At 40.7% G+C, this 26,995-nt stretch overlaps 1 protein-coding gene across 1 annotated transcript in view; it reads left to right on the plus strand.

Annotated features, from left to right (window-relative positions):
• Positions 1-17,819: 17,819 nt before the first annotated feature.
• eys (eyes shut homolog) overlaps positions 17,820-26,995 on the plus strand; it is a 185,366-nt gene continuing 176,190 nt past the window's right edge. The window contains exons 1-4 of the mRNA XM_076286449.1: positions 17,820-18,579; positions 19,594-19,710; positions 23,425-23,621; positions 24,992-25,128. Coding sequence (XP_076142564.1) covers positions 17,820-18,579; positions 19,594-19,710; positions 23,425-23,621; positions 24,992-25,128 — 1,211 coding nt within the window. The remainder of the gene's footprint in view (positions 18,580-19,593; positions 19,711-23,424; positions 23,622-24,991; positions 25,129-26,995) is intronic.

A 26,995-nucleotide genomic window follows, 5' to 3' on the forward strand; every position in this document is an offset into this window, starting at 1 on the left:
CAAGCCAGTGGCAGCATTGGTAACAAAAAAGGTCTCAACATAATTTAAGTCATAGATATATTTAATAGAAATAAAAATAATAGATGTTTAGATTATGTGAGAATCTAAGTGACTGAATGCAGGGATGTAATAACAGGCTGTACATCTAATGAAAGGAATTCACTGGCTCTTAAACAGGTTAAGGGCATATACAGTCCAAAATGCATTACCATAAACTGCATTGCACAACAGTTAGTTATGGTTGATTAATTTGATTGGACAAGGGGCATACCATGAGTGCTGATATTTACTATAATTGCATTGTGATGCTTTACTGTGTGTATCACTCTGCTTTACAGAGCTAAACAAGCACCTCTCGTGGTGTGATATCGCTCCAATTGCACATTCCCTGCTGTAAACACAATCTTTCATATGACCTTAGGAGAAAGTTCCTAGTTGCCAACAGCGGCTGCAGAGGTCAGAAGAAACAAGCAGACTGACACATGCATCTTTAATATCAGCTAACCACAAATACTCTGGGGAATTGTATGCCCTTCAATCCATCCATCAGCCATTTACCACAGCCCTTCCACAAGATTCAGTTTTATCTGTATGAGTGCTTCCTTTAAGTATAACAACCTTTGCCTCACCGAAGACCTCATTTGACTTTTATCTTCCGCTGTCTAGTTTAAAATGTTTACAAAATGTTTGACATTTCATTAAGAATACACATGGCCGAAGCTTTGTTTCTCCTACAAGCAGGAGAGCAAATCAGAAAGGCTTGCCAGTCACAGCATTTGTCTTTGTGACTGGCTATTGATTCAAATATATTTATTCATCCACTTTCATGATTACAAATTGTACACTGTTTTTAGGGAGAGATCAAGGTTAATCAATGTTTTATATATTTTTGCATTTACAATCAATGCATCTGCAAAGGCAATGTCAACATGACAAGCAAAACTTTGCATGCTTTATAAGTGCAAAAAGAAAGACATGAACTATTCCTACCAGTTTTGATATTTGCATTAGTATTCTGCCACTCCCATTGTTGTGATATTTCCTTTAAAACCAGTCTAGTATCCAATCATTCACACAGTACGGTATGGTACGGTAATTATGCTGATCATTATCCACAAGGGAGGATGGTTGCATCTGTTTAATCAAAAGTTTATCCTCCAGAAGCATGTTTGTAGTTCAGCAAAGTTCTGCCTGTCAGGCAAAGCATTGTGCCACAGATGGACAGGTGGTTGATTTATTTTCTTGATAATTATGAGGAGCAGAGCAAAGCTTTTGATGTTCTCTAAAAAAGAAAACAATTTACAAACCCCAAGTTCACAGAGAGTGTAGGCATTATCAGCGAGGCATCTTTCAAACAGGCATGAATACATTAGCTGGAATGTGCCTAAGACAAGCACATTGGCTCAATTTAGAAGTTATTCTATTCAACATTTGAGGGAAAAAATGGCTAACGTCTGCCACATAATGAGAAAAAATCTAGCAGTGATTGGTCCAGTTGGAGCCAGAGAAGTATGAAAAAAGTCTTATGTCTTCCAGGCTGGAATAATTCTTGCTTTATTAAAAGTTTTGAGTTCAGCAACTTTCACAATCCTTACACACATGCCTTAAAATTCCACCATGCTGACTGCTCATATCCCTGTCTCCAGTGGTCTTCTTGGGTGAGCTCTCCCTAGTTAAGGTTAGGAGTTATGACAGCAGATAAAAAAAAAAAAACAGATATGTGAAAAACCCCTTTTTCCATGTACAACAGCATTTTTTACACCACCACATTTATTATAATCTATTTATTACTGTGCTTTGTTAAACATATGTATGTCTTTATCAGGATTTTTTTTTCCGAAGAATAGATTTGCTACCTTCAACGCTGGACTTTTCCCCATTGTTTTCATTTTAAAACTAACTAAAACTAGGATAAAATGCCAAAAGATTATTTGTTTTATACTTCTATTTACCCATCTTACCAAAGGTGCCAATGCACACCCACACATGTTTAGAGTATTTAATATTTGATACATGTTTGTTTTTTACTTCTGTGTGGATATGAGTTTTTTTTTGTTTGTTTGTTTCTAGTTCCTAAAAACTCTGAATCACAAATGTGATCTTTGAGTCACTGCTTCCATGCGCCATTACCATTCATTCAGCCTCCTCGACAAGATAGCATGGATGTTGAGTCCTGACTTTCTCCACTCCACAATAATTAAAATGTCTGGGGCGAGAGGAGTCAGATTAAGCAAGTGGCCTAATCTCTGACCCAGTTTTTGAAAGGGTAATTTGGTTTGACAACACATTAAATGGATTGCGCCCAGTAAACAGCAAGAGCGAGATAATTTTGAGCTCAATAAAATTCTAGGCAAGAGCACTACATTTTCCTGTCTCCAAAAATACCCACCCCACCCCACCCCACCCCATCCCACCCAACCCAACACTAAATATTAAACTATACCAAACACAGCCATTTCCCCTCTTTGTTGTAGAATACTTGCATTACTTATTAAGACATAAATCAAGCACCTAAACTCTCTTGTGGTTGACAATAACTTGAAATCATACTAATCTCTGACACAGCGGGTTCTTGATGGCTCTGTAAAAACTGAGCATCATTGCTTAAGGCAAGGTGAGGGGGATAATCATTCGCCATAACTCATGTTTAATATCTAAATCCCAGGGGTGCAGAGGGAAGGGCGGTAGGTGTCCTTGCTGGGAACCGTCTCCTTTCCCCCTCGCCCCCCTCACTCAAATGAGCATTGGTTACCACATACACAACACGCTTTAAAATTAGGGCCTTGCAGTGCGAGAGATAAACATGCAATGATCTTTCATTACACCGTCAGTTTTGTGACAGGATAAAAAAAATGTTTCCTCATAAAAGTGTCAATGATTTCCACCCCTTTTATGGCTGTGGCTTTGGAAATAATTTTTTGCACAATTTTTTTTTATTCTGCACAGCAGAGACCAAAAAAAAAAAAAAACAAGATTTGAAGATCCAAAATGGTTGGAAATTCTATTAAATTATCTAAAAAATGGTTTACAGGTTTTATTGTATGAGTTCCACACACATTTCTCGTTATTGAAAAGTTCAGTCATTGTCAAGAAATCATCATTTTAAGCTAATGAGATTCCCACAATAACAAATGTTCCAATAGCTCAGCTTGTGGACTAAGGTGCAAGCTATACCATTAACGTTTGATATCCAATGTGTGTGGTGGTACAGTGTGTGTGTGTATATTATTTGTGCAATTAACATAATACATTCAGGGGAATGTCCATATATACTTTGGGTTGCATTCAGTAGTTTTTTTATTTTGTGTTATTTTGCACAAATGATTGAAATAGTATACAATGTAGCATACATAAAATAATGGTCAAAATATGGCATATTTAATAAGAACTAAATTGGTGCCTACCAACATGTGTTAAGCCTTCAGTTTACACTACATTAAATAACATGTTCGATGACCATATGTGCACATATGTTCTCTGCCTTATTATTCACATGGAGCATCAAGATGCTGCAGCGTAATTATATCGGTTTCACAGGGCAATAGGTGTTGCTCCCAAGGCAGTTCCCAGATGATTCTGTGTGTTCAAGTAGACTCTCTATTACATGGTTGTTTAGTCAGCTGTTCTGTAAGCCGAACATCTTGTCTGACAAGGAGAAGCATGGAGGAAGTAGCTCTGCCCTATACATGTTTATTACAATAGCAAATCCACACACACACACACAAACACACACACACAAGAAGTATTTCTAATTGTGAAAGAAATATCAATATAATATCAAAATATCAAAATAATTATGTGATTCACATTGCATGCTGAATTCCAGGTAGTCTCAGTCTTCAGTGTCCTTCACAGAATCTAAGATCATAACATGCATGTATCTGGGCACCAGACTTGAGAAGGCATTCTTTTATGAAAGGTTGGTGTTGAAGAGGGGGCACTAGTGGGAACATGTCCCTATCGTGAGGGGGTGCGATTTATATTAAAATTCAATAACTGTCTCACAGTTCATGGACTCTTTTCTTGCATTACTATCTTTATAAGGTTTGTGTTAATATCAGGCACATTCATTATATGCACATGGGATTCAATCAAATACAAAGAGGACAATCTAATGATATCATGAAATCTGAGGTTTAGAGCCATAAAACTAAATAAATGCATTTTGGCAGAGGTGCAAGATGTACTGATGTGGGTGCTTTGAACATGTGCTTTGATGATGGTGTGAGGCATTATACATGTATCAAAGAGGAGTGGTTTCAATTCTGGTGTTGTGATGTCATAGTGACTTTGGTGCAGGCATTTGAATTGCACGTGATTGAATCCTCCTGAAAAGCACTGGATTGAAGTGGATTCAACCTGTCTGTTATTTCCTCTGTATAAGATTGAAAAATACATATTTCTACTTGACCACATCTTTTGTGATAGTACCTTTAAATCATAATTTGAATGACAATTAATCACAAAACCCACATAAGACCAGAAACACCATTCACCAACAACAGTGTACCAAAAAAACAATACTGATTTTCAGAAAATTAATCCTTAAATCAACATGGTTTATATCTGAAGAGAATGTTAATCACACAAGTGAAAGCTCAAGTTGTGCTCAGTGGACCTGATTTGCCGCAATTATCCATTGATATCGCTGCAACACTTGCAGAGGAAAAGATCACAGCAGTAGTAATTTAATTGAAGCATCTCATTGGTAGTACATAGAACATAAATGTCTTAAAACCCAATAAATTTCAGTGTCCCGCCGGCGGGACGGTTACCCCCCTCCCCACCTCCCCCCAACATTCTAAATCAATTGTATGCACCATATTGCTATGTAGCATAGTAATGTTATACACAATTTCAAAGCTTTGACTCTTGGGAATCCAAAAATGACAACTTTTTTCATGTACAATCTGTATAGTGCTTTACATTCTCAGATTAATTTTATTATGTCTCCTCCACTTTTGGTGCTACCCTGACTTCTGGCTGCAGTGTAGCTGCAGCACAATAGATGCAACATATTGGGTACTGAAATATTCACAAGAATCCATAGAAATTGAATCTTCATGTTTCCAATATTAGTTGTACAGATGTATAGTCTATGTTATACACACTCATTGAACAAACAAAGTAAGTGCAAAAATAGAGACTTTTTTGTAATTATTCCATATTTTGTGTAGTCAGTCTATATCAGAACACCTGACATACAATCTAAATAGTCCACAAGAAACCTCAAAGTGTTACCTTTCATTTGAGACCAGGATTATGCTTCTACACAAAGGGGTTCATGTGCAGTAAGCATTTGATTGTCAGTATGCATTTTGGATAACAAAAAGTCCTATGGGGAGTATCCATAGGCATTTTACAAAACGCATGGGCATACCTTGGCAAATAATAGTCTAAAGCACTCATATTTTCATTCTATATTGATCTACTTTTGCACACAGCTTCGCAAGACCTGGTGCTAGGGTTCAGTTGTGTTTCTAAGGGATATCAAGTGACCTGAGGGCTGACATGTGGTCAGTTAAGAGATGCTTGTAATCCGGCAGAAAGAAAAAAACAATATTCTAGCCTCTGTAGCTCTTTGTCAGTACATCTCACAGTTATTTTGACTGTTACCTACAAAAACTACAGGTTCTCAGCTTTCTATAGAGGTCCAGCATTTGATGGTTGACCCCAAAAGAGGTGGGAACAATGCCCTTGTATAGGCACAGTGCAATTTCAGGCAAAAACTTGACATTTTTACTGAGATCAATGTGGTTAAATAAATTACACATTCAGCATAATTGAAGAGCTGCCTGTTTGTCACTTCTGGTGAACTTTAACAAAACGTATAGATTTCAGTGGGAAAGAGAAAAGCTATAATGTACTTCTTTATGTGAAAATATCACTTTAGATTAGGCCAACTGATGTACTGTACACTGGCCCTGCAACCAAATAGTGATGATGCTGGACTATACAGTATGTGGAAATGGTGAGCATTCTGCACCTGGTTGACAGTGCACCTGGTAGACAGAACACATGCATTAGAGTAACTTGGCTGGTAGACAGAACACATGCATTAGAGTAACTTGGTTGGTAGACTGTAGAGGAGGAGGTATTGAATAGCATTTTCATTTTAGGTTGATGGTGAGGATGATAGTTTGTGGAGTCATATGGATAAATGTTTGCTTTCTTTTGTTATACATTCTCATAAAGACACTTGAAGGTCAATATTTCTCTTCCTAATGAAGATTCCCCAGGCTTGGGGAATTAGAAAGATGGGGAACGTTCGAAGCAAAAGGGCAAATCGTTAATCTAGCCCAACAGGGAAGGGGAAGCATATTGGAAAAGATGTCCAATATGAGTCTTGAAATGAAAATCTGCTAATATATATATTTATATATATATTCATCCCCCGAAGCTATACTGTCCTTAGTACTTTATAATCTCCTCTTAAAAACACTAGTTTCTTTATCATTCCCCTGCTTTGCCCACTAATAAATTAGCAAAACAAGGTCCAAATGAAATGATAATTACTTTAAAAGAGCATTTATTTGCCGTTGGAGATCATCTGCTGAGCTTGAACTAGCAAAGGAGGCGAAGGGGGGATGTCACTGCTGACCAGTTGCTTTAGACAAATAAAATAAAAAACTCGGCATGCTTAGGTAGGTGCTACATCAAGCTAAGGGCACTGCTTAGCCAAGCAAAGGAGGAGTCTGATGGTTGTCCAGGCTTCAGGGCCTGCAGTAGCTGGATTATCTTCATGCTGTCACCCTGCAGTGACACTTGCTGTGTGAAGCACTTTTGTGGTCTCACTCAAACACTTTGCCCAGTGTTCAGCAAAATGTATTCTTGCAACGTTATTACATGACAACATCTGTTTGTTTGTCTTTTACCTATTTTTGATGCTTTTAACTAAAGCAATTTATAGGTAGGGAAAACCAATCCTCAGTGTGTTAATCAAACCTCTTTTACATTCACATATCGAGACTTTTCCAGAAAACACAGAATAGAACATATTTTATCTTATAGCAATCTTGGACAGTGATGAAGAAATCTGTTGCCCTGGGTGTATTTGTGCTCGTGTGATGTGTAATGGGGGACATACAGTAGGCTTCCTCTGCAAAATGTAGACCATTTTTTCCAGAACTCTGCCCTCAAGGCAAAGTTCATTGCCTTTCAGTGGATAGCTTGAACAACAGCATGGAGCGAGTGTACACACACACACACACACACACACACACACACACACACACACACACACACACACACACACACACAGAGAGAGAGAGACAAACCATTCAATGTCTACCTTGACATGCAGCATGCTGTTTTCTACCAAGCCTCTTTCTTGTTGAAATGAAGAGCTCTCATGGTTTGGCAAATACCACAAGGTTAATGGGTTTGTCAATTATTTCAGTTTGGCTAATTGTACCTTTCCTGACCATTCCATTGCCTCTCCATTTGGTCATTAAGTCTCATTTGACTGCTGGGTAGGTAGTCAACACTTTGCAGTGGAGAAATGCTAAATAGGTTGAAAAGAGCCACGGTTTTCATTCAACATATGAATACATTACATTCTACTCTATTTTCAATACACAAGCTATCGGTGTGCACATTTTTACTGCATTATGCAGTGGTTTTCAGCATTCAGTCATTCGGACAGTCTGGATCCAAATGAATGGACACAGCACAAGCCATTACAGTACAAAAAACGGTCTTCAGTCTGTTTGTACGTTCCACCCAACAGGCTGGGCACAGCCGGAGCTATTGGAGTGAAGAGGTTGTGCCTAAAAGCTTTCCCTGCTCACCTAGGCTTCATGCTCGCCATTTCAGGAATCACAGTGAAATTCAAGCAATGGAAAGCATCAGGTCATCAACCGATACCATTACTGCCTGGCAATCTCCTGGTAGGACACGGAGCTGGCAATACCAAAGTGCTATACCCTCAATTTCATACAAGTGCAAGTATCAAGCACTTGGTGTGCCATTTTGGACAATGATGTTTTAAAGGACCATGAGGCCTTTACTGGAAATAAATGTTCAACAGCACTGGACAGACTAAGAAGTTACAAAGTAATACACTTTAACCAAATTGGCATGAAATAATTACTTATTACGTAGCCTATTAATTACTAATTGCTAATAGTATGTTTGAGCAAGATTTCTTAAATAAGTGAGGTAAATTCATTCTAATTCTATTATGGACCTAGGCTAAGAAAACAACAGACATTTGTCCTGTATTCTTTAAAATGCCATGGGTGATGGCTATCTTTCTCTAAGAAAAAAAATATTGTTTGGGCCAAACATATAACAGTTTTGAGCATGGTCTACCGTTGATGTAGGATATGACCTTAGCTCACACAGTGCTGAAAGAGCACTGCAGGGTAAAGTGATTGCTCTTGACAAATCAAGAGACACAACAGGTAACCTTTAAGTCTACAGAAGGTTACAACCTTTTCTTCACTCTACTATTTCACTATCACGAGATAACTTATAAATCTGATATTTCTCACTTTTCAATAACAACATTTGTTTTTCTCTGTGGAGTGTTGATATTGTTGATCATCTTTGTTTACAAGAGAGTTTTGCAAAAAAACATCCCATCATCATTTTCAAACAAGGTGTCCTAAAATATGTAGCCTCATGCAGTAGCCTATTTTGTCTGATAAGGAGACAAGGAAAAAAACATCAAATGCTAGTGTATCCGTTAAAAGTCAGATGATTGGAGTAAAAATGACAGTTGTCAGGTCATCCATGAGCCCAGAGTAATACAGTAGTTGTTAGTTACTGTGTCTCTAACAGTGTCTCTATCTAACAGATATTGGAGTCGTTTGATTGATGTAAAAAACACCCCAATGTAATATTTACAGTATGTACTTTATGTTGTCTTCCGGTAAACCCAACCATCCCCACCCATCTCATAGAGTAGCTCTACTCATGTTTGTGCGTTGTCCGTTAATCCATATGGAGTACCTGCTTCCCTTTCAGAGACGTTTGGTTTCCTTAGAAACAGTGTCCACTTGAGGGAACTGACACTGCGCCTCTCCTCAGATGGGATATAGCCTAGCCTGCAACAAACATCTACAAAGTTTTATCGCCCCACTTCTAACATGTGAACGCATGAAAAGTCCTCTCGAACACGCTTATCGTCGAGGTAAGAACACGTTCTTAGCGCGCTGAGGACAAATACACTGTTGCGTTGACAGACGGTTCATTGACAAGGTGCCTTGACCATATGGCCGCGTCTGTAGGCTGATTAGTCAGATAAAACCAAGGCCGCATAGTCGACATAATCAGCACTGAGGGAAAACACGGTAAGAAACTCGCCTACTATTGTGATATGATACGTTAAAACGCGTTTGAAAAAGCCTTTGAAAAGCCTTTATCATTATGTATAAGTGTAGCCTGGATATTAAAATCGGTTTGTAGGATAAATCGCTCACGCAGAGGGCGCTAAGCCGGAGTCATGTCCTCTCCCCCCGACCATGCTGAGACGGTGATGAGAAGATTGATGTTTGTGAGCAATATTAAGTTATGGAAGCTATGGATGATGACTTGATACATTCTCTGCTTTGCCTCCACAACTACAGCCTTTGTTGTGCAGATGCATGGTCATTGATTGTACAAGGCGATATCACAGGCTAGTAAATATGCATATCTATGATAGCAAAACATTAGACAAACTGTATATCTGTTCTTTACGAATTCAAACTAAATACACACACAAAGGCCTACTGTAGCTTGCTTAACACCAGGATGTTTCATCAGACTAGACACAGGCTCATAAGTGTTAACAGGCTTGCCCAGTGTCAAAAGGATATCCAGTCTTTAGCCTACTGTCTGAACAAAATGCAGCTGGTGAGTGTTTTTATAGTCTTTCCCAGGCCTGTCAGTGACATATTTACTACTGTTCTCTGCAAATGCCAGCCGATACAGATCGTTTTTCTTTCATCTTATGAAAATACATCTCAGACTGTTTGAGAATACTGACTGTGTTAACAGACCTGACATTCATTTAAAATATACAGTGACATGCTGAATGTTGCAAATCTTGTTAGACAAAGTTAAGTTAACAAAACTTATCAAGTTAACAAAAAAAATGGTTATGTATGATTATCTTTGTAGATAAATCACACAGCTTGTGCATGTTGTGTGGTGGTGTTACTGTTGGCTTTCTCGCACCTTGCTGTTTAATCTACATGTACTGTATTACCTGTTGAGTCATCTAGTCCATGCAGGTAATTCCAGGCATTAAATTCATTTAGATTAAGCATTACGGGTGGGATGAAACATGTAATAAATATATTGCAATATAGTGATACAATATAATAGATTTATAGTTAATTAGTTAACTAGTAATTAGTTGATTAGATCTGTTTTACATTACATTTGTATGTATTTATTCTGTGAAGTAAAAAGTACTTCAAAGTGCATAGTGTTGACATTTTTTTTAGCAAATATGCTTAAGGGGTCATACTGTATATGACTCAATAGCACAACATTCTGGCCCCTATTTTTCATCCAATAACTTTTTTGTCAAATTCAGCATGGCTCTTCACAGTCCTCTTGCTGTCCAACCAGTGTGTGTATGTGTGTGTGTATGTTTAAAGATTTTTACATACTCCTGTTACTGAAAATGGGAATTTAGCATATTGGCCCAGATGAACCTTGAATCCATACAGGATGTTAATTTAGGAGCATGAAAGGAAGGGGTGTGGTTTGATTGAGCTCAAATATCTTTTGCCAAAATCACAGACTCCATCTTTAAGCATATTTAGGAACATATCAAAACATTTACCACTAATGTCTAGCTCATGCATTCTTACAATGTGTGTTTCGTCCGGTAATACAATTACATTCTTGCTCTCGCTCACACAGATTTTAAAAGCATTTTGTTCACATTAATCATAGCATGCACATAAAATTGATTAACCACCTGTTTTAGAAGAATGCATCACAATCACACACAAATCACTGACAAGTGGTCTCCATTTATGTCCGTGTGCATGTTTCTGGAGTACTCTACCATCAGTTTTACAGTTTATGTCTTTTTATTAAGGTATAATTGCAACTATTTGCTAACTTTGAAATGTTTTTGTTTGGTTTAGCAGGCAGCTGGGTGATAACTCAACCCAGAAAGAGATTAGTGTAGCATTTTAAGTAGTCTGGCGGTTATATGATGATTGCTTATGCCCGATGAAAATTGTGAACCCGAGACCCCATAAAAAACAGTGTATTCAACAGTGCATTACAAATTCTGATTAGTAGTTGAGGTCTATTTAATCAACCTTTTTGAGAGCCGAGGGTGATGAGCAACAGTCTCACTTTACAACAGCCTGTGTAATAATGATGAATTATCAACATGAGTATGCACTTATTGATTAACTCATGGTTTACAAGTCCTCGTTTAGTCAGGCTAATATAGTGGAAAGCCTACTGAATACTAATTGCTCATTTGAAGCAGATTTAAACATTTAATGGTTTAATTTCCTCTGGTTACATGTTTGCTGATGTTATGTTCACACAGACATACCAAAATTCCATACTTAATAGCTTATCAAATTAGGTAAAAACAACATAGGATGAGCCACCATAATCATAGTCACCATGATTATAATGAACAACAATTAAAATAGAAAGTCTTATACGTGTAAACTGTATAGTAGGCTATAACATAGCATGCTAGGTTGTTAGCAACTCATGCAAAATGTATCATGCTATGTCTGTCTATGTATGTCAGTATGTCAGTTTAAATCAATGTGAGTATTTCAACCAAAGATTATAGAGCGCTCTGCTTTTCAACCCTGAGGACATCATCAAGGTTACGTCACACAATGCATGTCCTTGATTAGTCCAAGAGGTGCTCCACACATAGCTGCATTAGCTAGGGGATCCTGGTGTGGGGAGGATGGTGGCTCTGGCATCACTCTTTCTGGCATAACTAGGCATGCAGTTTCTCAGTGCTTCTTGCCTGTCTTAACCTCTTGTCCTAATTATGTTGTTTACATGCCTTGCTTCCTGCCTTTGGCTTCAAAGAGCTGTAAATAGTGACATTATTCAGTGTCCGTGTTTGTGTGTGTATGTGTGTATGTGTGTGTGAGTGTGTGCGTGCGTGCGTGCGTGCATGCGTGGGTGAGTGTGTGTCTACAGTATGTGCGTGCGTGGGTGTGCATGTGTGTGTGTGTGTGTGTGTGCTTGTGTGTGCGTATGTGTGTGTGTGTCCATGTAGGCAGAATGTACAATACTGTATGCTCATCCATTCTAGTCTTTGTCTTTTTCACATAGCTAGCTGCCATACGTACACTTACATTATTTACACACATAGGGCCTTTTTAGATCATTAATTAATTAGCATATCCTAAAGTGCTGAAATTACTTTGATTCAGTTCCAGCACTGTCATTTCCTTTGTGGATAAGAGAGAACATGCTTTCAGGAGCTGATTAAAGACACATTTACAAGAGTGGTTGAGTTTAATTGGTTGTCAAATGTAGCCTCTGTACATGAATGTAGCCTATGAATATGCAGGACAAACAGTTAATTTGTGTCTTGTGACTTCAGATGGATTGAGGTTATGCTACTTTTATTATTGTAGTTATTTAACTGAGCTGAGATGTTTATTCTCATGTTTCTATGATATCTGAAGGTTCTAACATCTAACTTAATAATTTTATGGAATACAGTTGTCTCCTGGTCACGTCCATACCACATCAGAACTCTATTACTGATGCATGTAGCCTTATATACATCACTATGTATATATTGTATACATGTATAAGTATGATATGAATGTGCATTGTCAGATATTTGATCAGGGAGCAGTTCTATCTGGGCTGCATAATGTATTAGTGGGGAAGCCTGTTGTCTTTCACACTTATCCTGCCATCAGAAAAGCATTATCTGCTCATTGTCAGATTATTGACCATTCAGATGTCATGGAAAATCTGTTCCATGCAGCTATATATTTCTGTTAAATATGTATAGATATAGCCATATGTTATTTGTTAAATATGTATAGATATTCATATTCAGTCCCTGGTGCTCAAGATCAGACTTTGTCTTCTGGTTACACCTGTCCTTCCCCTGGTGATTTCCTTGTAAGAAAACATGATTCCCCCTACCCCCCTCACTGGTGCAGTGCCCAAAGACATTAGCCTGAGAAGTCTGCCCATGAACCATGCTCACTATTCTGACAGGTTTCTCATTTCAATTGGAGTCACATAGTTAGTGAGTGAAAAATTAGCGATCGGAATTGATTATTAGCGTGTACACTTTAGAAACCAACAACAACAACAACAACAAAAACATCAAATTGGCAATAAGTGTTGTGTGTAGAAACATATACTTTATGAAATTGCATGTCAAACACAATACCGTACCTTCCCTGTCTCTTCCCATTCATTGGCAAGCCACAGGTCAGTGAGAGAGGTGGTCAGGTTTGGTGTAGGGAGGGAGTGAGTGTCACTGGAGGGCTGACTATTCTGGGATGCTCTCTGTTCATTTTTTCCCCCACCTTTCCCTCCCCTCCAACTGTCAATTTTGTTTTCCATAGCGCGTACAATGTCTCAGTCAGAAATGCGTAATGTCTGAGAGGACATATGCCAACTGTTCACGCAGAGAACAGCAGCACCACCACCTCCACCAGCAGCAGCAGCAGCAGCTGGTTTGGGTAGTCTGTACTGCTTCATGTGGTGATGAATGGCAATGATTCGAAGCTGAGGAAAGATGATAAGATAATTGTATATGTCTGCTGTAAATCAGACACATTCCAATTTTGAAACCTATTTGTTTTTCTTGGGAGTGGGGCGGGGATGGTTGTTGGCACCTTGTGGTTTCATGCATTTTTTGTCTTATGTTACGTTTACACGTGGCCGGCTATTTTCAAAATTTCACCCTCTCCGTTTTCAAAAATAACATTGTGCCCCCCTGTCAGTTTTCAGAAAAGTTTTCCTTTACACTAACCCGGGTATATGCCTTCAGGAGCATGCCAAACCTGTACGTGGCAGTGTAACGAGAAGCTCAAGCCCGTGTTAACCAATCAGAATCCTGAAAATAGCAACAACAGCAACAAATCACTTCCTCTTTCTCTTTTGAACTGACTAAAAATCTCCGCCTTCTCACATAAACTCTGTTTGTACCTGTTTAGACGCAAACAAACAGAGTTTTCCCCAAAAAATGATCAGCCCGGAGTTTTTACAAACTCTGTTTGCGGGGGGGGGGATAAAACCTCTGTTTGCGTCTAAATGACAAACACAGAAAAACATCACCGTTTGCATCGTTTTCGTTGTCGTCTAAACACCACCTTAGATAAAATCTGCAATTGTAGAATTTTTTTCGTAGACAGGCTAATCTATGCTTATTTTTGTTCTTATTTCTGTCTGTAAATCAACCTAATTCGATTAGACTGTCTCCTCTTACATGTCACTATCGTCTTTCAACTACCGGGCTTCTTTCAGTCATTCCACTGAACACTGCTACTTTGATGCCTTTGGCTTTATGATCTGTCAGAGAGAATAGGTTCATAATGTAGCATCCTTCACCGAGCTCCTTCTCTAATTCACACTATTAGTCACCCCGCATTTATTTCTCTACTCCATAGTCACAGAACTACTTATCACCAAGAGGTTATTCATATCAGTCATTGTTCACGTATCAAGTAGAGGATTTGCACTCGTGGAGATAGCACTTTATCTCCGCACACTACTTTTATCTGGAGTACGGGGGTTAGGAAGAGGCCGGAGGGAGGGAGGCAGAGCGGTCTGTTTTAACTCATCTCTGCGCTTTGACACCAGCGGATCCCGGGCGGGGTGGCGGCGGGGGGAAGAAGAATATTTGATCTGACGTTGTCATTTGGTGTGTGTGAGCTACGGGGAAGCACAAGCCACCCTCACACACCTGGTGCGGTCAGCGCCAAGGTCTTTGCCCTCTATCTGTATGTGTGTGTGTGTGTGTGTGTGTGTGTGTGCGTGCGTGGGCGTGCATGTGTCAATGTGTATGTGTGTGCATATGTGTGTCTGTCTGTCTGTGTGTGTGTGTGTGTGTGTGTGTGTGTGTGCGTGGGCGTGCATGTGTGTGTGCGTGCGTGGGCGTGCACGTGTCAATGTGTATGTGTGTGCATATGTGTGTCTGTCTATGTGTGTGTGTGCGTGGGCGTGCATGTGTCATTGTGTATGTGTGTGCATATGTGTGTCTGTCTGTATGTGTGTGTCTGTGTGTGCGTGGGCGTGCATGTGTCATTGTGTATGTGTGTGCATATGTGTGTGTGTGTGTGTGTGTGTGTGTGTGTGTGTTTGTTTCTACAGTATATGTGTATTTGTGTGTCTATGTGTGCGTGCGCACTATGTCACTCGGTCCTGCATCTCTCACAACTAACCCATGTAGGTTAATAGCCTGTAGTGGAACAGAGCTGCTGTTGTGGTGTCTCAGGATGTGTAACTCTGTGGTTTTCCACCGAGGCACTAGTCTCAGACCCACTCCGCTAGTCTCAGACCCCCTCCACTAGTCTCAGACCCACTCCGCTAGTCTCAGACCCCCTCCACTAGTCTCAGACCCCCTCCACTAGTCTCAGACCCACTCCGCTAGTCTCAGACCCCCTCCACTAGTCTCAGACCCCCTCCACACACACAGGAAAATACTGTCAAGGGCCAAAAGAGTAAAGCAGTATTGATAGCACAGGTTTCCAGACTTAAAGTGTGATTTGCGAGAAGGAATTCGATACTGCGCTGCTTTGATTAGTGCTGCCACTAACGACTAATTTTCTAACGACTAATCTTTCGACTAATTTTTCGATTAGTCGACTAATCTAAACGACTATTTTTTTTTAAAATCAAGTGTTTGTTATTTTGTTGTGTACGTTTTATTTTGAACTCAACTAAAGGGAAAACGTAAAATATATATCACCCTACTTTTGTTAGAAGCTGTATTACTGTAAGTAAACTGTTCAAAAACATTATGTATTTAAAAAAAAACACCCATTTAAAATGCTACCTTCAGATCTACAGTAATGTCAGACCTTTGATAGACTTTATTTGTATGCCAGTGTTGCCATCAACATAGACAACTTCTTTGACCTGAGGCCCGGTCATGGCATACTTTGGGGTCATAGGGCCCACCTACATGAACCCACCCCCCATCAAATTATCATTATATCACATCACAATTATTATTGTTATGCAATATTGTTATACATGCACTTCAAAGCAGCCAGTGTTTAAAGTGCTAACATTGTTCACAAAAAGTTTGAAAACATGCACATCAGAGGACTGCTTTACTAATGTAAAATATAATTAGAATAGTTCCATTGCTTTTGCATGGTTGCATGATAAATACTTCTCAAAACAACAGCAATTATATGGGTGTCATCGTTTTGGGATGTTTCCCTCATGCAAGCATCATATACTGGTAGGCAAATGGAAAGAATATTTACATATTTAATTATGCCACAAGCTTTTGGCCACGTTATTCAAATTTGACTATACAATACTCTAGATAGTGTAGTCTGTGCTCTGTTTTTATGGAAGTTGCATAAATCCACATTGTTCTATTAAATGTAGTTTCATAATTAAATAGCTTTCCAATAGGTTGAATTGGAGATTTGCTACCAACGTTATCAAGTGGTTTCAGTTTCTCTCGTGCATTGAATGAACGCTCATACCACCATTTAATTGTATGCCTCTATGTTTGATGACACCAAATTAGCAAGTAATTCATACTGATTGCAGAAAAGTTTTTTCTTTTTCTGTCGGTCCGCGGTTCCTTGATCAATTGCGCAGCAAATTATCAGACGAAGCCCCGGGAATAATTTCACTCCGCGGCTCCGGACCAGCAATGTCCACGTTACGGCCGGTGCTGGTCCGCGCGGCCCATAGTTTGAGAAACGCTGACTTTGAAAGGCGACAGGAGTTGAGGACTTTGCAAATGAGCCTAACATCAGCATGTTCAAAACAAGTAGGCTACTGGCACTTTGCGCGTCTTACCACATAGGTTACTTCACTTTATCAGTTGGCTTGAACGCTAAAAAAATATGCGTCGTGATTTATTGACCATGGGAAATGACGCGTACCTTGATTGTTGATATCACGGGCGGCGGCATGTTCGGTTTAACGTTTTTTTGTAAGAATGAATTACAGTAATGACACGCCGTTGCGTTGTCAACGTGAGACACTTCACTTCACTTATTTCAATTTCCACAATAGGCTACTATATTAGTCAGAGTCTGGACTAGCGTAACCTACTAGCTTAGCTCCCCCCACTTAGCTCTGCCTAATAATTTATTGCGCTGAAAGCAGGCAGGCACGCAGCTTTGCTGCTGGCATTAACACTTGCGTGCATTGTGGGGTTTAAAACATGCCAAAGTCTTAGTAGCCTGTTTAACATCCAAAGACAGTCATTGTACTTTTCAAGAGTTAATAACATTGAGTTAATATAACATTACAGCCGTGTGAGACCAAAAATAAATAGGCGGTCAATAGTAAAACGACTCTTCGACTAAAAAAATTGCCGTCGACTAATTTTCATGGTCGATTAGGTCGACTAAGTCGACTAATCGCGGCAGCACTAGCTTTGATGATTGTCTGCAGTTTGACCTGTACCTGTGGATATGGCTTCTGAGAAACCATAACAACACCCATGAAACAAAGCATTAACCCTCTCCCTTCTCTTACATGTATTTCCATTAGGTCACTGCACCATGCCATTGATCAAGCTGTTGGTTGTTGCCAGTCAGTCACCATCTTGAATAGCCCTTCGTCTCCAATCCATCCATCCTGCAAATGACCACAGATAAGCCATGCGGACATAGATAATCATGAGCTCGAATAAAGCGCCTGAGTGGACAAGCATGAAACGGCTAAACCTCCACCTCATTGCCTTCTTGCTCGGCTATTTCATGGATGATGGCCTCAGCGGCCAGGCAATCTGCAACAGAACGGCCTCCCGTGAGTGGCGCGCGCGGCCTCAGAGCACCACTGTGAAATGGACACTCATGGAAAACACCTGCACCGGCTTGACCCAGTGCCACGGCGAGCAAATTGAAGGGGATGAGGGGGTGCACTCACAGACACCCAACGTCACACAGCTCTGCCCCTTAGAATTGCAGCTCGGAGACGTGCTGTATATGGTCGCTGATGCCACGCTGGAGGAGTATGGCCTCAACCTGGTGAACGTGTCAAAGGAGGGCTTCGACAACTGCTCTATTGCACAGCCTCATCCAGCCCAGTACCTGTTTTTTGGCGACATGAACGGGACAACAAAGGTTGAGCCAAAATGGCTGACCTCGGGTGTGCACTACTTTGTAGCTTCCCATGAAGGGAGCTCCCAGTTATGTAAACTCGGCCTGCGACTCAGAGTGTCAGTGAAAGAGCAAAACTGCCAGCACTCACCTCTTGTGCGATTATGCTCGGGGAATGGGCTTTGCAGGACGGATGTTTGGAGCCCCACATACACATGTGAATGCCATAAGTATTACTTGGGAAGATTTTGTGAGAAATATGACATATGCTCCGAAAACCCCTGCCTTAATGGTGCCACATGTGGGAGTCAGGGATCCAGCGACCCAAATGTTCACACCTATGAATGCAATTGCTTACCCGGGTTCACAGGTAAGTTCTGTTGCAACACTATTCCCCCTGAATTCCAGTCTAGATGTAATTCTCAGGCTCTCCCCTTCACTAAATGGTTTCATTTTTAGGTCATGTCACACGTTCAATTACCATAAATTGGAAAAGAAATTGAGCTCATTAAATTAAACTAGCATGACCAAACGCACCCACCTTGCGAGAACCACCCTATTTCTTTTCAGATACTTATTTATTATTTATCTATAATAATTGCTGGTTCTCATTTAGCATAGTCCTGTAATTTCAAAAAGATATGGATACCCCCACGGGCTATTTATTTGAACAACATTTTCCAGGAAGTGCCTTTTTTTCTCGCCCTTAATCACCATAATTATTCCTGAAATGGTTTTCTGTGCCACCTGAAAGGATTCCTAATTGCTTTATATTTTTATGTTGTTTTTCCTCCCTCTCTCCCCACCTGATTTATTTATTTCATTTTCACCTTGCTGTGTCAATACAAGTTAAACCTTTTCTATTATACCATTTAAACACGGATGAACTCTTACTCAGAAAATGTTTAACACAAAATAATCATGATGCAGAGACCTGACATATAGACTGAGTATTATTTATTGACTGTGCATGTAAATGCAGAAGACTTTAGTATGCTAAGCCACCCACAGCTGCAGTAGCAGTTGTCTCCAGTGGTTTACATTGCAAATTTGATTTTAGTCATGCACTCTTATTTCTGCTTACAAAGTGCCTAACCTGAATCCCTGTCCTCATAGTCTTTGACCGGAAACACTTGCTTTTTTGCCACTTGAATGGCAGTGCAAATCTGCACTGAATTTGTAATGTATAAAAAACACAAACTATTGTTGTCTTTAGTTTGTGAAGTTTGTGTGTGCAGCCCCCCCCCCCCCCCCAATATATTTACATGATATCAGTCCCAGAGCTCTGATGAATAATAGAGTGTTACTTTCTTTGTCAGCTGTCATTCATTTTTATTTTGTTGTCCTAATTATTATTGACATGTTTGTTGTTTGTTGACTCTAGGGATTAACTGCTCTGAAATTATCGGAAATGAAAATTGCAAAAAACAATGCCTAAACGGACAGTGTGTACAAGTGACAACAGCTTCCTTCAGATGTGACTGTCATTCAGGGTATACAGGTTGGTAGAAACTCTGTGACATATTATGTTTAGCTGTATTATTCCCGGGTAGTTATGAACAACAGTGGGACATGACCAGTGGAATATAGCTTTTCTAATGTCGATTTCGTTGCCCAAACGCTTGCATGGCTTACGCTTTGCCTTGGGGTGTATTATATTTAATCAAGTGACTTTTTGTGCTGCGATGAATGAAAACATTGCAGTGCTTGACTCCAAAGTTCAGCATCAGGTCTAAACTCTGCCCGGGGAAAATCGTGTTTTTCTGTGCTGTGTGGTGTTGTGTTGTGTTTGCTTGCAACAAAAAACAATGCTGAATGCACAGCCGCGTAAATCAGTGTACCTAAATCTGCACTGAAGTGAGGAAGTGCTGTGGCCTGTGCAGAGCCCAATGTGGTGATGCACAATTAATTTTGCATTTGACCTCTGCTTGCCTTCCACCATGGCTCTCATGTTTGATTGGAGAGCCACACAGAGAGTGCAAATGATAAACAAGCTGTTTTCAAGCTGCCTATTCTGGCTCTTTTTTAATCATTGTAATTTGTATGTATATTACCTTCTGGTGTTAATTGGTGCAATACAGCATAATACACAAAAAAGGAATATTTTAGCCTTTTTCATCTTTTTGATGGCTCCGGTGCTTAGGTGGATTCCTCTAAATATTGCCAGGGACCATTTGCATGATGGTTTGGGTTGTAGTTTAGCATAACAAATGTCTAGATTGTCCAGGTTGATCATTTGACTTAAGCTCGGTTTTACTTTCAATTCCAACCCCTCTAGTTTGTGTTTCCTAACATTAGGCTTGACCAGCCACCTTGTGTCCAAGCTATTGCTTGCTTACAGTTTAGTGGGATGATTGTCCATTTATTTAAATCTGTTCAAATGGTTTGTTCAGCGCCCAGGCCATATTTTCACGGCTGTTAGCCTGTCATCTGCCTCTCAGATCATGGATGTGACCCAGATAGACCTGATGGTCGCTCTGTAGTGCTTGGAGCCCTATCAAGAGTGGCCTTGCCCTGCTAATGCCTAGCACATTCTAACTAGCTTCTGTTTTATGGAGCACCTCTATGGGCGTAGGGTGCACACAAAGCCAAGGTGTGGTGTCCTGCTCCACTGTCCTCTCCTGTGGGGGCCGGCGGTGTGCCCCTGACTTTGCCATGGCCGTCACCCCATTAATCATGCGGAAGTTAGGCTGTTCTGGTACAGACTGACCGCACAGGCCGAAGCCCGATGGTACATAATAATGAGCAGTACTCAGGGGGATGTTTCAATTGAGATTTTTCTTTTGATGCCGTCTCCCCCCCCCCCCCCCAGCACAGGGATTTATGGCAAGGTATTAGAGACTTAATAGGGCACAACCCCTGAGGGATCTCATGTTAATTGTTTTGTAATTCACTTACCCCTGTGGGTTTCCTTGGTAAATATTAAAACACGTCTGAGTGGTGGTTGTGACATTCATTGTGTGTGTGTGTTTTGTTTGTACGCTTGGCTGGGAGAATGCTCCTGTGAGGGTATTTGTAGATGGGTGGGTGGTGCATATGTGTTGCCTTAGTGTTGGATGATTATGCTGCTAAACATTGGCGTGTAAAAAAGCGTGACTTCTGGGTCAAGGGACAACAGCTGAAAGTATTTAATCTGTGCGTGACTTTCTTGGAGAGATCGCTGAGTTTAATCTGGGAAATTTGCCAACAAACTTCATCAGCCTTGAAAGTCATGTGGAGGCACAGTCGGCTTGCTTAACAATGAATATTTAAACCACATTTTTAAATAATAAAGACCGCATGTAGCCAGGATCTATGAATTAAGGCACTGATTCACAGACTCAACACAAATAGTGAATAAATAGCCACACAGATGGATGCTACTTTTATACAGGTAAAAGACATCGCCTGTGCAAAGTCAAAGATATATATGTGTGTGTGTATATATACCAGCAGATGCTGCCAGTGATGCATCCAAATCTATGGTGGGAGCGCCTGGAACCAGGGAGTCTAAATCACTAGGGGATTAGCATAGCGGAATATGCTAAGAAATAAGTCACAGAGAAAGATAAATGAGTTAGCACCTGCTGAAGAACACAAAAATGAAACACCCCTCTCGGGAGTAAAATCAAATTGCGTTCACCTTGAACCTGCGGCAGTGCTCATGCTGGCTAAATTTAACCCACGAGGGGCAAGTGTCAGACTTGCTGCTGGATGTCAGATGCCTTACAGTGTCTGCTTACAAGGATGTCCTTGCTCACACCTTGATGCTTTTGCTCTCTCGGTCATTTGGACCTCAGTGAAGTCCATAGTTGGAGGAGGGGGAGGAGGAGAAGCTGGGGGATGGGGGTGGGGGGGGGTGGTGGTGGGAGGGGGGGACTGCTGTCCATTGTGTTTGTGCTGCAGTGAACGCTGAGCTGAGCTCGATATGCTGAAGCTGTGTTAGAGAGGCCTTGTTCTTCTCTGAGATCAAGTGGATCCTAATACTCACTGTAACAAGCCATAGTGACTCGGCATGTCTAAGTAATGTATGTATCTCTGCTTAAGCACATGTCTCTGAATTTGAATGAATAATTGAGCGGATGCATGGAGAGCACATGACAAAAAGAAATATTAATGGTCTTTGATGTTTCAACTCGGATTTCTACAGTGCGCTCTCCTCTTAAGACATTGTAGTCTCCACTGAGAATCCGGATGACTTCTTTAAGCTTACTTAAATAATTGATTAAAAAATAATGTCTCTTTGGCTCTGATACATGTAGCTCCCTTGGTAGTAGGGGGAAAAATGACCACGCATAGTCCACAGCAAAGGGCAGATGATGAAATTAGGCAGAGCAAAACACAGTAATTGGTTTCCAGATGAGAAGTAAATAAACCAACCAAGAGCTTGCTTCTTCGTAGCTTGAGAGACCTCTGTGAGTGTTTTTTACCCCAAGTAATTCCTGCTCTAGATGGATTAACAGGGTATTCTTAATTCATTTTTATATATTATATATTATATAAAAAGGGACTCATGTCAGCCCATTATAATGGAAATGCTTGGTACAGAGTTTGTAGATTGTAGCTTTCCTGTTCCATGCCACAATGTTTGTGAACTGTGACAGAATGGTTCTAGAGTGCTGCAAGTATTGCTGCTAAAAGAGTGTACAGTTCTACCATAGTTCATTGTGTTGACCTAGTTGTGTATGTATGGGGTGACAGAATCTCAGTAAAGGAAGTGCTGTCACTCAGGTGTCTAACAGATTAGTTCATGCATAATTACACATTTGCTCATTTCAAAGACACTTTACAATTCTTTTTGAGTCGAATGGAAGCAGCAACAAAATCAGTTGATCTGTAAGTGTTTTTTTCCTCCCTTGTCAATATAACACTTTTATCTTCTTTCGCTTCTCTCTATGCACAATGCCCATGTTACTGCCGTAAGTTGCGATGAGACACACACAGTATTGTGCTTTGAACACAACACCATTCCCCGGTTTTGTATCAAAGAAGCACAGTACCATGACAGAAGCCTTTGTACTGAATCTGAATTTCCCCTAGCTATAAGTTTTATGAATGCTGTCTGGTAAAGTCAATCATTTATGTCTTTTGAATTTTCACATTTCTCATGTTTTTTAAAGATGAGCAACCGTCAGGGTGTCAGTCTTTCTCACTGTAGACACTGTAGCCTCTAATAGTATTCAGGCTTCTCGTAGCTCTTCCATCTACTGATATGCTGCTATTTTCTCCATTTCAGGTTCTCTTTGTGACATGAGGAAGACTCCATGTTTGTCTAACCCATGCAAAAATGGTGGGAAGTGCGCAGAGACCGCTGAAGGATATGCCTGCTCCTGCCCAGAAGGCTTTGATGGCCCCCACTGTGACACAGAGTTGAACAGCACATGTGTCTCGTTCGGGTGTCAGCCTGAGCCACCATGCTCTGACGAAGAACCAGTGAGTTTCCACCCTTCCCTATTCACACTACTACACACTAACCCCCACTACTCACAACCCGGGGGCCTTAGAGAAAACGATTAATAGAAAAATGTCACATGCAAATTGATGTGCTATCTTTGAGACAGATCAAGTGGTGTCATTTTGAAGGTTACAATTCTGTTTTGATAGGGCGATGGAGGTGGCATTTGTTTTAATTGATAGACCCTGGTTGGGGCCAGCACATATTTAAGTGCCGTATCAAAAATGTTATTACAGAAAGCTCTCGGGCATTAGGTGTCTGTCCCAATTTTCCATTTCAGCCGTGCCCGATGAATTGTTGCTCTGGCGTGGGCTTTTTTTTTTTTAAATCAGGATCTTCTAAAGAGTACTCGTTCTTTTTCCTGCCTTGAATGGGGCTGGGAATGGGGGAGAAAAATACAATAATGAATTAATTGTCTCCTGTGACCTTCGTTCTCTTTTATGGCGGGATTTGCCACATGGGCTGAACCATAACGGGATTTCATGAGGTATGATAGCCGCCCGAGAGGCCAAGGGCCAGTCCGACTCCACTGGTGCTGGGGAGGCACACGCTAATTGATCTGCTTGACATTGATTGGCTCCATCCGAGATTCGCTCAGAAAGATTTCGGCACTATGAAAATGGAAATGCTTTTCACCCCTCCGCAACCCCTCCTCCTATCCCACCCCCACTAACACACACACACACACACACACACACACACACACACACACACACACACACACACACACATAAAAAAGTGCACCAGCTTTAATGTCATCATGAGTTTTCATCGTGCCACCTTTCCTGGATCGCACTTTCATTATTTTCCTCATTCCAGGGGTGCCTGAATCTGAAATATTATTGTTGTCAAGATCAGTTAGTAAACAGGGGCAATGCAAGGCCTGCTAATGGCCTGTCTCTTTCTATTTTAGGACTTAGTCGGCATGTTAGCTTGCTGTCTTCTTCCTTTATACCACAAGTTTATGCCTTGCCAAACTTTTGTCTCTGTTACCTCTCAAATGCATGTCTGTCTGTGTTTCTTTTTTTTTTTTATAAAGCTCCATATCTAGCAGGCTGTGATTAAATGCTTGTCTGTAATGAAGCACATCTCATTGTGAATGCTCTTTCTCTCTCTACCTCTGTCTACTGTCCCCTCTTTCTCTCTCTACCTCTCTCTCTTCTCTCTCTCTCCTCTCCCCTCTTTCCCCCCTCTCCCTCCTCTCACTGCCCTGGATGTTAGTACCCTCCTCTCTCTATTTTCCTTTCTCTCTCCCATAAACTGACACACGTTAACGGTTTGTTGTTGTTGTTGTTGTTGTTCATTCCATGTCCTTCTCTCTCTCCTCCTCCTCCTCTTCCTTTTCCAGTCCTCCGTGTGTGTGTGCGAGGAGGGGGGCCCCGAACGTGGAGGCAGACAGTGCAGGAGGGTGCGACAGCCGTGCGTTTCCTCTCCCTGTCTCAACAACGGCAGCTGTGTATCCCTGGGTGGCGATTACACCTGCAGGTAACACGGATGGGGGGGCTTGCCAGAGTTGATTGCTGAAATCCGAAGCCAACTTTGCAGAGAGCGGGGCCCTTGCGGGGTTTGCGTTTGCTCCAGCAATCAATTACCCACATCCTCCTTCAGGCTAGATGCGTTTTATTATTTTATGTTTAAAAAAAGCGTCTCTTTGAATTATGCAAAACTTGTGACTGCAGCTTTCATTCTGAGGCATTTTTTATCATTGATTAAATAGTGCTGCTAAGAATTTTTTTAAAATTAAAATCCATTTCTTTCAGAGTTTTGTTTCATTATTTATTTTTGCGACGCAGATTTCTGACTTGGGCCCCTCCAATTGCCGGTGTCTGAGACAGAACTAAATCGGCATTTCTGTATCCACCCAAGTGACAGCTTTTCAACTTGTTCCTGCAGATAATAAGTCCTATCAAAGGGGCTTTATTACTTCTTACTAAGAAAAGCTTATTTTTAGCGACCCTCCTTTTTCTCTGAGTTATTGCTTCACTTATCTCTGACTGGATATCTCTGTGAGCTTCAATAGCAGACCACCTAAATCAATAAATTTAAATGGCTTTCTTTAAACAAATGACAGTTGAGAGCAAAGGTTGCTGGGGGAGGAAAAAAAAAGGTTGAATTAAAAGCGAACGCCAAGCAAGATAAAGTCGCGACTGGTAGGATGTGATGGATCAGAGAGGGCCGAAACAAAAGCCACTGCATTGGCATTATCAGCGATGCCTGCTCCTCAGGCTAGCAGTCTATGGGAGTGCCTGCAGATCAAGGCAATAGCCACTGGTCATACGGGACCGATGTTAATAACGCTGGGATCATGTGTATGTCTGACCCAATAACATCACTTAAACTGTCCCAGTGCCCAGAGGAAATGTGCTCTTGGCCAGGAGTGGAAAAGACATCCTTCTTTACCGCACGCTTGCCCTCTCCATCCAGCCTCATTTAGGGAAGTGCCCTTAAAAGGTGGACGCGTGCTATATAGCAGGTGTTTTAAGACAACTGGGTTTGCTTGTTTCAGAGTCCAGAGGCTAAATTCAACATGTTCCAAGTCTGAATAACTGTACTTTTTAAACAAAATAAGTGTTTTTATATGCCGATTTCCAAGTATTGTTTTTCCATATTTGTTGGTGTTTATTTTCTGTCTTAGCCATGGGCAGGTTTCCAAGAATGTTGTTTTCAGAGTAGCGGAGAACGGCATGTACACTTTTCTACCCTTTTGTCTACCCTGTTATGTATCCTCAAAACGAACAACATGATGAGATTTTCCACACAAAGGGATATAGGGCCATCTCCAGCATACATACTTACCAAATCACACAGCACACTGCAGTTTGCTCAAGTCTTTATTTCACCATGACAGCACCGGCCATATCTTCGGAACAATCACAGCAGGAGTGCCTTTGGTGTTTGTGTGTCTGTGTCTGTCTTTCTTTCTCTCTCTCTCTCTCTCTCTCTCTCTCTCTCTCTCTCTCTCTGTGTGTGTGTGTGTGTGTGTGTGTGTGTGTGAGTGTGTGTGTGTGTGTGTGTGTGTGTGTGTGTGTGTTTGTGTGCATGTGCCCATACGGACGAGGCTTTGAAAATCCATGTTTATTTTTATGTTGTATACATTATGTGTATATGTTGTTTTATGCTGTATATTGCCAAGCCACATACCTATGGCCCTTTTCATACACAGACAAACATACACAATATATGTTTTAACCTATATATAACCTTTCTTGCATGTTTTAGCGTCTTATACTTATGCATGGCAAGTATTATGCATGGCAAGGGTACTACTTAACTTTTCAATATGTGTGTGTGTGTGTGTGTGTGTGTGTGTGTGTGTGTGTGTGTGTGTGTGTGTAGGTGGGTGAGGGGGGGG

This window comes from Alosa pseudoharengus, unplaced genomic scaffold (assembly GCF_046254945.1).
Source record: "Alosa pseudoharengus isolate Yale_2024_CS ecotype anadromous, Long Island Sound unplaced genomic scaffold, YU_APseudo_1.1 YU_APseudo_1.1_scf_15, whole genome shotgun sequence".
NCBI lineage: Eukaryota > Metazoa > Chordata > Actinopteri > Clupeiformes > Clupeidae > Alosa > Alosa pseudoharengus.